Genomic DNA, 12,971 nt, shown 5'->3' with positions numbered 1-12,971 from the left:
CAGAATATATATTCTGTGCCTGACTTGTTTCACTTAATATAATTCTCTCAAGGTCCATCCATGTTGTTGCAAATGGCAGTATTTCATTCGTTTTTTTTTTTTAAAAAGATGACCGGTAAGGGGATCTTAACCCTTGGCTTGGTGTTGTCAGCACCACGCTCAGCCAGTGAGCGAACCAGCCATCCCTATATAGGATTCGAACCCGGGGCCTTGGTGTTATCAGCACCACACTCTTACCGAGTGAGCCACGGGCTGGCCCTATTTCATTCGTTTTTATAGCTGAGTAGTATTCCGTTGTGTAGATGTACCACATTTTCTGTATCCACTCATCTGATGATGGAGATTTGGGCTGATTCCAGCTCTTGGCTATTGTAAAGAGTGCTGCAATGAACATTGGGGAACAGGTATACCTTCGACTTGATGATTTCCATTCCTCTGGGTATATTCCCAGCAGTGGGATAGCTGGATCATATGGTAGATCTATCTGCAACTGTTTGAGGAACCTGCAATGGAGATTATTACGCTGTGTCAAAATATCAAAATTCATGAGAGGCAGGGCTTTCAGTTAAATATAGAGAGCTCTCTGTCACAGATATTTCAGAATTACTATAATTTATTGATCATAGTTTTAATGTGCTCTGCCTCCCGAAGTCATAATTCTTATGTTACAAAGTACTAGCTTCAGAAATCAGACAAGTTTAGGTTTTTAAAATAAGAGCAAGTAAAAATGCTCTGTTCAAGGTTCTGAATCAGTTTTTAAATATGCAAATTTAAAAGGGGCAAAGAAAACACTGTGTTCTGCCCATAAATGAGGTGAGTGGTATGAGCTGTTAAATTTGTGCAGCTACTTATGCAACAGAATATGTAAATTGGAAATAATAGGCTAGGGTGCCATTTTTCCCCAATATTCATAACTCTACTTTTTTCTTCTAACTTACGCTGTCATCCAGTTTTCCTTTTTGTATTAACTCTTACGTAGGGAAAATGAGTGTTCTGTAGACAAGACTCATGAGAGACACATTTCTCGAGGACAGAGCCTATGTTTTCTCCCTTGTTTATAAATCCATGGCGCACTAAGCACTACTTTATGCATGCCACATTCCTCAATAACTATTAGGAACTTGGTAAATGATACATGGGGGAGCTAATGTGTGCTGTATGGCTAACCTGGGGAAAAGACGGATTCTAATAGAACTTTGTTTTTCTTCTTAATTTGCAAATATGCTCTTTGCCAAGATTTCTTCTGGGTGAAAAAATTAGCCCTTCCAAACATTTATCTAAGATAACAGGCTGAAAATAACTGAGTATTTCTTACTCTTCTTTTTTCTGGCATGCAAATATTATTATTCCCTGTGGGAATGGCATCAGAATGTTACAGGTTGAATACTGGGTCCTGCATACATAAGTCAAGAGGGTACATGTTCTGTTTCTTAATGACTGGTGTAGGACCTTACAAATAGCATCTGCAGTCCCCTCTGCTCTATCTGGCCTAGGGGAACCCAGTCTTCATTAATGTCTCACTGTGTGCCAGGCACTGGAATGGACACTTTAATAAACATTATCTTTGGATTTCTCATGATAAAGTTGACACTTAGGTATAACTATTTCCCATTTCCAGTAGAGAAGCTAAAGCTTTGGGACTTTACAAATTTATCTCAGAATGTGGTTCATGAGAGACTGAGCTGGAAGTCAATTCTTCTCACTCTGGAGTTCATGCTCTTTCAAGTAGAACATGAGACATTCACCACTTTTAAACGATAGGTGGTTAATATTTTCCCATGAAGAATATTATAGTGATTAAATAGGGAAAAAAGAGACAAAAATGAAAACTACCAAAATGTTAATAGTTGCCATTATTGCTAGTACCTCCGTAATGAACAGGTGTTATGTAATTGTTTTTAAAAATAAATGATAGAAGAAATAATGATTAGTCTTCATGGCCCTATATTTTTAACCTGTTTTGAGTTAAACAGACCTATGTTGTTTTATTCTAGGAACTTAATGATCATTTGTTACTTGGCATATATGGGAAAATTCACTCCAGATTTCTAAATAACCAATTTTAAAGTGAAGTTTTGAATCCAATCATTCTGTAAATTGAGGACTGCCTGTTTATAGATCATTTCATGTTTGGAAAAGAGCTCTTGTTTTTTCCTCCATTTATTTCAACTAAAAGTCCATAAAACTGTAAACGGGTAGAGTAGAATAAAAATTGTTTAGTCATGTGTTTTTTGGGTTTAATTAACATAGATTTCTTTTTTCTGACACTAGGTGTTAACATGTATCACCACTTCTGTGATTTTATCAATCTGTATATTACTCAACACGTTAATAATTCATTCAGTACAGATGTGTACATCGTGATGTGGGACACTGTAAGTAAAAATGTGCTCTCTGCTTCAGCACTGTGTGGGATTCTGCTCTTGGGAATCAAAATTTTCTAAGACACATGCATTTAAGTATGCATACCTGTACATGCATACATCCATACATATGCAAATGAGTTGCAAATATGTCTGTATATATGTGCATTGAAGTGTATGTATACATATAAGCAGATACATGTGTATGTGTTGTACCATTGTTCTTTGAGCTTTAGAATGAGTTGTTGAAGATTTCTTTGTCCCTTTGGGTAGGTGGGTAGTTTTTCCCTTTGGGTACGTGTCTTTGGCTCAGTGTTTCTCTGAGACATATATATGGAGACTCACACTCACCTAGTCTCTACAAGCCACTTTGCAAGAGCTTGGCTCTGTTTTGAGTTTGTCCTCTTGTATTTACTGTCTGCCTTTGCTTAATATCACCTTCCCCATTACTACTTGCTTGTGTCAGTTTGTGCTGTGTGTTTCAGCTCACTATACAGGATGTCTTATGCATGGACATAAATCCATACTATGAATTGTACCTGCTATTTACTTATTTTTAGTGCAGTCTTTTTTTCTTCTTTTTCTTTGCCTATCTTTTTCCTGCTTCTTGCCATATCTGGCCCCCGCATCTGCCAAGATAACCCCAGGACGTGCCGCAGTATCCTCAACTGTCCAATGGGATAATTAGTGTACCCACCACAGTGTCATTTGGAGGATGAGCCATATAGTGTGCAAATAGCACAATGCCTGGCACACGGTACATGTTCTCTGATTGTTAACTCTGACAATGACAGTGTTAAGGAGAACAAGTGGTTTGTAGAGTACACAAGAGAGGTTGCCTCAGCTGGGAAGTTGGAACACCCAGCCAGGGATCCTCTAAGGTTCAGCTAAACATTGTGACTCATAAGGCACTTATATCCCTGTCTTGGTGTGAATCTAGCCAGGATGATATGTAGGCAACTGCAGCTTGCTGGCAGGGCAGCAACAGGCATTTCTTCCATGGGGAGTCCTAGCAGCTCACCCAGCACAGCTCACGTGCAAGGAGAAAAGATCCACCTGAGGCAGGTACAGGAACTGCGTTGGCCTGTGAGCCCCCCAGGGGCTAAAATCTCCTAGAACAACTGCATTGGCAAAGCCTCCAGGGTCCCCACAAGAGACGTGCCCAGTTCCAAGAGTCATGTACTCAGGGAAGCCTAAACAGGGCTTTCCCAGTACAGATGCAATTTATACATCAGGAGTCTTTTTAGATCAGAAGCAATGTTGCCTAGAAATATAGCTGATATGCCATCTTCATTTCTAGAGAGAGTGGAGCTAGCCGGATAACCGAGGGTCACATTCTCATGCAGAAAGGGAGGTAGTTTTTGCTGAGCCTTTTTTCATAGGTACGAGGCTTGCAGAGGAGCTGGGTGAAAAGGTTTCCTTTATCACTGCTCCCTAGACCTTTGGTTTGATTGGAAGTCTGATGAGAACTGGTTCTAGAATCCTTGGCATGTCAGTGCTTTCTTTTGGTTTCCTTCTTTGCCTGCATTTAATTCCCCTCTCGTGTTCCAGTTGTGCTGCCACCACAGTGTCATTTTTTGGAAATGTTTCTGTGAGCAAAGGAAAAACAGTCCCTTTCTTTTCTTCTTTCTGTATAAGTACTTCTAGAACACAATCACAGCTATCAGAAGCCCTGATAATTCACTCCGGTTTGTTTTGCCTTTTTTTTTTTCCCATTATACCTGATGTTATCTCATTTAATGCTCACAACCCCAGCTGGACAAGGGTTTTTATGAGCTTGTTTTACAGACAGGAAGCTGAGGCTTGAGCAACAGGTGAATGTTCTAAGATAACAAAGTCAGCAAGAGGTGGAGCCAGGAACTGACCCCAGACCTGTGCTTGGAAACTGCAGTGCTTTATCACCTTACAGTAGTCCTCTGAAGAACCTATTCAGTGGACAGAAAGTTTCCCAGACACTTTCCAGAAGCTTCCTTGTACCTTGTTGTGTGCTTTCCCACATCTTTCTCAAGTGGACAAAGTTAAACTGAGCCAGCTTCTACAACCCTCTGCTCCTCTGTGCCTGCTGGGTTGGAATAGGATGCATGGCCACCCTGAAGACCCCAGGTTACTCAGCTTACGGGCATGTGGTATTAGGGTGACCTCAGCTCTGGCATGGACAAGCAGGATGGATGTCGCCACCCTGGTGTTAACCTCTCTCCTTTGCTGTTCCCTGGGGATCCATCTTAAACCTGCATTCTTGGTCAAAGAGGCCTTTGCTAGTTACTCAGTCAGGTTCTCAGGGCAGGCAATTCTGCCAGGCTGCTCCAGACGTCAGGGCCACTGAAGATTTTAAGGGATAGTGCTACAGGGTTGTGTGGTTGCTTTTTCTGTTTTGTTGGTAAGGCCTCCAACTAAGCAACACTGTGACGTGCAGGGTGACTGTGATGCAAACCCCCCACAGTGGACAATGTTGTCACAGAGTCAGTTCTAAGGCCTCAGAATGAGCAGTTTGACCCGGGGAAGAGCAGGGAGGTGGCTGTGGCTGCAGTTCAGATCTTGGTGACATTTTATAAACCACCCCTACAAGAAAGCCTTTGGGGCCTTCCCTCTCCTTGCAAAGCTCAGCCACTTTCTTTAGGCATGTGGCATCATTGGTGGGAGGGGCAAGGTCACCACCTTCCTTTCTGGGCACAGCAGGGTTTGTCTCATTAAATATAGTGAATAAAGGAGGAGATTACTGCATGCTTTCCTCATTTTCTTGTGCTGAGAAGTAGTGTAGCTTTATTATTATTTTTTAATTATGAAAATAATACCTGTCTCATTAAATATAGTGAATAAAGGAGGAGATTACTGCATGCTTTCCTCATTTTCTTGTGCTAAGAAGTAGTGTAGCTTTATTATTATTTTTTAATTATGAAAATAATACCTGATTATAGTGAGTTCAAACAACACAAAAGTATGTAAAATTTGAAAAACCTTTCTCTTCTCCAATTCCATTTTACCCCAAGGGTATTTGCAGTTAATGTGTCTAAGTCGTTTGCAAGACTGTTTATTTTTAATAAATGTAAATATATCCTAAATTTATGTAAGGATTTGTATAAGGACATGTGTGTGTGTGTGTGTGTGTGTGTGTGTGTGTGTGTGTGTGTGTGTGTACAAAATTTGTGTAAGGATATGTTTATATCCTTATAGAAAATACACTCTCTTATACTGCTACCTTAGTATTATATCATGGACAGCTTTTCAACTCAGTACATTTACAGTTATCCCTTTTTCAGCAGTTACATGCTATTCTATTCAGTGGGTGTTTTGGAAATTCAGTGCATCAGCGCATGTATTTTTTACCCCCGCCCTAATCACATTTAGTTTTTTTCCAGTTCTTCGTTATTTACTAAAATGCTGCAGTAAACCTTCTTTCCATATACCTATATCTTTACACACTCACTCTAGCATTTCTGGAGGGTAGAGTCCTATGTGGAATTTCTATGTCCTAGGTTATGTGCATGTTTAACGATTCTTCACGATGACAAAAATTTCCTCCTGTGTATACAGATATTCTTCAACATGAGAGTAGGAGGAAGCCCCTCCTTCCCCCATCGCAGATAATTTGAATTTGGGGGATGTGGAAAGAAGCTTCTAGAGGTGGTTATTATTGAATAATGCATGATTTCCCTGAGAAGGGATCAGTCAGGACTACTATATTTTATTATTAAAATTTCCTTTCAAAGGTATCTTGTTTTATTGAAGTATTTTATCTCAATAAGCTGTCTAGCATCACTTCTTTTAATTACCCTTTATTTATTCTTGAGACAGAACAGGCACATTTTATTTTAGATGGTGTAGAGAAGGGCCTTTATTAGAAGGGCATTGGAGAAACATTGAAGGAAGGAATTTTTTTAATCACCACATATAACAGTTGAAATAACTTTGAGATAACTGTGATATGTGCACCATAAAATTTTCAAAGGTGAAATAAGAATGCTATAAAGATACAAAGACATGAACATAATGAAAATAATGTATAATCAACTGTAGACCTTGAATGTAATCCTATGATACATTTTTCTTATTTCTGTTGGCTGAATTTTTCTACCTAAGTTATACCATTTGAAAATTAATTGATCTCCTTCCTTTAGCTGAGGGAGCTCATAATTCACTTCTACTTTCAGAAAGGAAATTCATTTGGTAACTATATTTTGAAGAACCAGTTCTTGCTGAGTGGCAGATGTCATACGGCGTTTACAAGCGTGAAGTCTAGAACCACAGACTGGGTTTAATCCCAGCCCTGTAACTCACCAGCTCTACAATTTAGGCAAATAACTTAAATTTGTGTCTCATTTATCCTGTCTGAAAAGGAGGGATAATGATATTTATTCTCTAGTGCTTTAGATTTGTGGGATGTTTTAATGAGCTAATCATGTCAAGTGCTCAGGACAGTGCCTGGAACATAGGAAGTATGCAAGATGCTATTATTATTACTTTATATTGTTATTATTATAATATATTATTATTATTGCTCCCACACCTCGCTCAGCCAGTGAGCGGGAACCGGTCTGTATGCGGGATCCGAACCCTCGGCGGGAGCGCAGCCGCGCTTCCCAAGCGGCGCACTAGCGCAGTGCACCACTGGGCTGGCCCTGTGGGATGTTTTAATGAGCTAATCATGTCAAGTGCTCAGGACAGTGCCTGGAACATAGGAAGTATGCAAGATGCTATTATTATTACTTTATATTGTTATTATTATAATATATTATTATTATTAACATCAATGTCAATGGGGAATTTTCATATGTTATTCATTAGTTAACAGGGAGAACATTTCACAGAGTTACATACAGAGGTGATTTCTGACTTGTGATGGTTCGACTTATGATTTTTGACTATATAGTGGGTTTTTCAGGGTATTAGATGTATTTGCAACCTATGATATTTTCAATTTATGATGGATTTATCAGGGCATATCCCATTCGTAAATCAAGGAGCATCTGTATTTTTAATGTGAAAACTTTCAAGCCATTTTCTTGCTCTGAAGTTTCTTTCCAAAGCATATTCTGTTTGCCCTCATGGTTTTGGCTCACTGAGCACATCAGGATATCTACAGATGGTGGCATGTGCATGTGTTGTGTGTATCTGTAATTTGGAAAGAAAATTCACAGGAAAAAGACCATAACAACTACAGTTTCAAAGATGTGAGAATAAGAAGGGCTAGGGTGAAAACACAAAGCACAGTTAACAGGGTAAGAGGATAAATTGTGATGATGATTTCTGATGTTATTTCATCAAATTAGGCACTTGCTCAGGCCCAGGATGAAGACCCATTTTTCTTATATGGATTTTATGAGCTTGTTGAGGAGCATTCATTTTTACCACTCACAAGAGAATTCAGATATTTTGTTGCATCTTTGAAAAGCCATGTTGTGTCCTTGTACTGCCCTAACTTATTTTATTTCCACCCTTAGAGCTCTTACGGATATGGTGACCTATTCTCTGACACATGGAAAGCATTTACTGATTATGACATTATTCATCTGAAAACTTATGATTCCAAAAGGGTACTGGAAACTTTACTAAAACATCTGTAAATAACTGTCATGTGTAATCATAAAATATTTAATAAGAATTTCTGTTAGCTATTACCATTGATTTCTGATTTAGTTTCTTTTGTTGTAACTAGAATCCTCATTGTTATTAACCATGTAGCTTTTAAACACTTTTTTCTATAACTTTTCTAAAAAATATGAACTTTATTTTCTTTGAATGAAATAGTTTGATACTCAAACAAATTTAATGCAAAATGGAGATAAGTTAAACTTTATTTTCCAAAATTATAAGTGCTATTTTGGTGTAAATGGTGCAAACTATCTCTTATCTTTTAAAATATCTTCATTCTTAGGTATGTTTTAAAGAAGCTATTTTTTCATTACTCCCCCGCATGAGATATGGGCTCTTCTATAATACTCCTCTGGTAAGTATGTTTTCTACTGTTAACATTCATATTTATAGACTTTATTCTCGATAGATGTTAAGATAACATTTATAGATAACTTGAGAGCATCTTAAATTGCAATTCAGAAGTTTTCATTATAATACGAACTGGTGTTTTTATTTTAGATATCTGGCTGTCAAAATACTGGATTATTCAGGGCATTTTCCCAGCATGTACTACACAGACTAAACATCACCCAAGAGGGACCCAAGGTAAGTAATAGATATATTATGGGTTGTGAAGTGGGCTTGATTTTTAACCCTAATAGAAATCAATACCACCTTTGCAGAAAAGAAGTAATTAAAAGACCATGTTTTCTGTGTTAATATTTTCTGACCTGGAGTCATATGAAATCAGGTGTCAACAATCTACAAAAGATAAACTTTGCAGGAGTGTGCTTTTTTCTCCTTTTTCTTCACTCTTTCTTTGCCCATTTCTCCCTACTCTCTCCCAATATCCCATCTAGCCCACATGATCCCTGCCAAAAAGTCCACCCAAGCAACCAACCAAACAGCAGTATAATGAACTGGTTTCATCTTTTGTGGCTAAAGTGGAAACATTTTTATTCCCTGAGAGAACAGTGAAGGAATCAGGCTAAAAAATAATAGTTCTGTAAATGCATCCCTTCTGAGTTTCATCTCTTTGTGAAAATCACATTTTAGGTTCAGACGTTCGTTCATCTGTCCAGGCATAGACAGCATTGTTTTGCCTTTTCATTTTGATTACAGGATGGAAAAATTCGAGTCACCATTCTAGCACGGAGCACAGAATACCGGAAAATACTAAACCAAAATGAGGTTGGTTTTTGGTATGCATTGAATATCATCATATTGAACTTACCTTCTTATGACTAATGTAATTTATTTTTTCACATTGCATTAAGAGCTTTGATTTGAAACTATTAGTTTTTAGAAAAGTTTAATAGCCAATGCCCAGTTCATTTACTGGATTTGAATTTCTAGTGGAAGTCACCAAGCCCAAAGTAGCTTTGCCTTATTGTAAACATTCATCTATACCAAAGCAGAGTCGAAACAGAGACAAAGAAAGCCTGAGTCCTGCCTTTACTGCAGTAGACTACTCTACTGCAATAGATTGCTAAACATTTGCCCTCCACACAAACTAGCAGCAAGCATGCAAGAGCATCTCTGGGAGATGGTTGATGGTGTGTGGCAATCCTGTGGCATCTGATAGCAGATTAAGTTGCGGGTCTCCATCCTCTTTCACAACTGTGTGCCCTAGAAATGGTTCACATCTTAGACCTACCAACTCATAAATTATATTTAACCTCAATGAGGTCACCACACAAGGCCCCTACCTACAATATTATGGCCTGAAGATATCCTTGCAGCAGTAATATTTATTCCACAAAAGTGTATTGAGCATCTGCTATGTGCCAGGTCATGGCCTAGGCCCTGGAGATAGAATAAGGACAGGCAAGGTCCCTGCCCTCATGGAGCTTGCACTCTAGAGAGGAGAGACAGAAAAGAAATAAGTAAGGAAGTCAATAAGTAGGTGATTTCAGGTAGGGATAAGTGCTATGAAGGAAATAAATCAGGTGATGGGATAGGGACTGGGGATGCGGATGGAAGAGGGAAGGCAGTAAGGCAGGGTGTCTGAAGTGGTGCTGCTTGGACTGACACATAATTAGAGAAGAATCCAGCCAGGGAAAGAGCCTCCATGCAGAGGTAAATGTCCTCTTGTGGACTGAGCTTTATGTGTTACGGTAATGGAGAGAACACCAGTATGGCTGTAGCATCGCAAGAGAGGTGGGGTGATGTCAGAAGACCTCAGAGAAGTCGGGCATGGTGTGGGGAGGTCACAGATCATGTCAACCTCCTAGACTTTGGTGAGGAGATGGATTTTATTCTAGTATGAGGGGAAGCCACTGTGAAGTTTTAAGCAGTTTTTGGTAGGCAGAATAATGTCCCTTCCTCCCCTCAAAGGATGTCCATATACTAATCCCTGGAATCTGTGAACAGGTTAGGTTACATGGCAAAGGGAAATTAATTACAGATGGAATTAAGGTCGCTAATCGGCTGGCCTTAAAACCGGGAGAATACCCTGGATTATCCACGCGGGCTCAATGTAATCACAAGCTGTGAACAGGTTAGGTTACATGGCAAAGGGAAATTAATTACAGATGGAATTAAGGTCGCTAGTCGGCTGGCCTTAAAACCGGGAGAATACCCTGGATTATCCACGCGGGCTCAATGTAATCACAAATGGGCCTTGAAGTCCATCCACCAGACCTTTGCTTCTGCCTGCTTCTGCCTTCTTAGCTGGATTCTTCTCACCGATCAGATCTCAGTTCATCATTTCCTTAAAAGTGAGAGAGGGAGGCAGGAAAGAGAGTCAGAGAAGGAGCTGTGATGAAGGGAACAGGGCCAGAGAGATGCACTGTTGCTGACTTTGAGATGGAGGAAGGGGCCTTGAACCATAGAGGGCAGGTGGCTTGTGGGAGTCGGAGACGGCAAGGGAGTGGGTTCTCCCTCAGAGCCTGCAGGAGGAACGCGACCCTACCAACACCTTGCTGGGAGCCCCATGAGACCTGTGTGGGACTTCAATCCTACAGAACTCTAAGAGGATAAACTGTATTGTTTTAAGCTGCTACATTGGTGGTAACTTGTTACAGCAGCAAATAGAAAATGAATACATGGGGAGAGACATGAACTGACTTATTACTTATATTTAAATCACTGTGGCTACAAGAATAGGAGCAGGGAGATTGATGAGAGCTGTTACTGTGGCCCAGGGGTGAGAGTTTGGATAAAGGTGATGACAGTAGAGATGACAAAATAAATGGATTCAAAATACATTGTGGAGCTAGGACCTATGATACTTACTTTTGGAATGTACAGTATCATATTAGGTAGGGCCAGGAAAGGGATCAAGTATCAAGTGTAACACCTAGGTTTTTAGCTTGAGCAGTTAAGTGGAATTAAAATGGAAAAAACTTAATAAGAGGGAAGGGTTTTAATGGGTAGAATATTTTACGCAGATTAATTTGAATGTCTAACAGGCTGATCAAAATTATGTAGTTAGCATCTCTTCCCAAGACCCATATGGATTATGGAGGACATGAACATATGGTGTAATGAGGCACTGATTGTAAGCTATGTGTGTGGAAGAAATGAGCATTGTGTGTGTTTTTAAAGATCTAGAAATAGAAATGTATTAAGTAGTGCAATGTTGGGGTAGATAGATGGGAATCCTCAATAGCTGACAGATCAATAGTATATTTTGGTGTAGGTAACACACACTGAGTGCCAGTTATGTGCCAATCATAGTGCTGTGTGCCACCATGCATTCTGTGCCCCAAGTCTCCCAGCAAACCCAGGAGGTAGGTATTAATCATCCTCTGTTCTAGACAAGGGCTCTGAGGTTTACAGGTTCAAAAACATGCCTGTGGTCACCCAGTTAGGAGTAAAGAAATGGGGGTATGAGCCAAGGTAGTCTGAGTGTGAGACTGCTTTCTTACCCAGAGTGTGCTATTGCTCTAACAGCAATCACAGGAGACTGATCTACCTCTGTCCCCAGATCATCAGGCTGGGGCAGCCACTGGAAAGAAATCCAGTAGAAAGGCATAGTACCAGTATGTGCTCCGGAGCTGCCCTGAGTTTTCAGACACAGTCATATATGGATCGTCCAAATGATGTTGGCCAAAGGTGGGATTTGGTAATTCAGTTCCCAACTCCAAGCCAAAGAGCACCCAACTTGGCTGCTTTTCCCCTAAAGATTGGACATTCCTTGAAAAGGCAGCTACTGGGCAGGGGAGAAAGTGCCTTTAACTATACCTTGATTAGTGAATAGATAATAAAACCCAGATGCCCTAATTAAATGACGGTTTGTGGAATCCTGCCCAACTTCAGGGTTTGAACAGTCATGTTGAAAGAGATATGGCCACTTCTCTGGAGTGACTAGATATCATGTAAAACAGTGCACATGCCATGAGAGCACTCTGAGAGCACACAATCCCTTTTATGTAGGCACATCTCTTTAAAAGACCAAGGCTCATGCCATCTGATTAATTCTTTCCTGGAAGAGGAAATTCTAATCTTCTATCCTCACACTTTCAACTCTTTGATATAAGCAGTGTATTTATGGGAGTCCAGGAGCTGTCTAGAGAGAGACAGTTCTATTTTCTGGCTCTGTGTGTGGTCACTGCCTGTTGCTTTCTGTAAGCAGGAAAGTAGGATACACTGGTTAAGAAAACAGGTTTTGGGGGTCAGAAGACCTAGATTTAATTTTGGCTCTACATTTGCAAGCTGGGAGATCCTGGGAAAGTTATTTAACTTCCCTAAGCCTCTGTTGTCTCATTTATAAAGCAGGCATAATAATAATGCTTACTTGGTATGATTTTTATGAGGATTAAGTGAAGTAAACCTAAAACACTTAGAAATGCCAGCACAATTTAAGTGCACAATGAATGATGTTTGTTATCGTTGCTGTTGCTGTTGCAGTCCGGAGTGTGCTATAAGGCCACATGGTACAAGTGCAGACATTTCTGAATGGGTGATCCATGGTGTTGGGTTCAGATGGCCTGATTGTGAAGGACACAGAGAACCATGACTCTGTTTTGATAATAGATTAATCATGCTTTGTTACTTTCTGTTTGCAAGGAGAATAATAGTTTCTCTACAATA

The 12,971-nt window shown here is 39.8% G+C and overlaps 1 protein-coding gene across 1 annotated transcript in view; it reads left to right on the top strand.

Moving 5' to 3' along the window:
• The window catches only part of EOGT (EGF domain-specific O-linked N-acetylglucosamine (GlcNAc) transferase), a 31,617-nt gene that overhangs the window by 12,152 nt on the left and 6,494 nt on the right, over positions 1 to 12,971 (top strand). The window contains exons 9-13 of the mRNA XM_008567195.1: positions 2,272 to 2,375; positions 7,802 to 7,894; positions 8,236 to 8,307; positions 8,454 to 8,540; positions 9,057 to 9,125. Of these exons, the coding sequence (XP_008565417.1) occupies positions 2,272 to 2,375; positions 7,802 to 7,894; positions 8,236 to 8,307; positions 8,454 to 8,540; positions 9,057 to 9,125 (425 nt within the window). The remainder of the gene's footprint in view (positions 1 to 2,271; positions 2,376 to 7,801; positions 7,895 to 8,235; positions 8,308 to 8,453; positions 8,541 to 9,056; positions 9,126 to 12,971) is intronic.

This window comes from Galeopterus variegatus, unplaced genomic scaffold (genome assembly GCF_000696425.1).
Source record: "Galeopterus variegatus unplaced genomic scaffold, G_variegatus-3.0.2 Scaffold303, whole genome shotgun sequence".
NCBI classification, from domain to species: Eukaryota; Metazoa; Chordata; class Mammalia; order Dermoptera; family Cynocephalidae; genus Galeopterus; species Galeopterus variegatus.
Note: the sequence above shows the minus strand (reverse complement) of the source record. Positions and strands in the feature narration are given on the sequence as shown.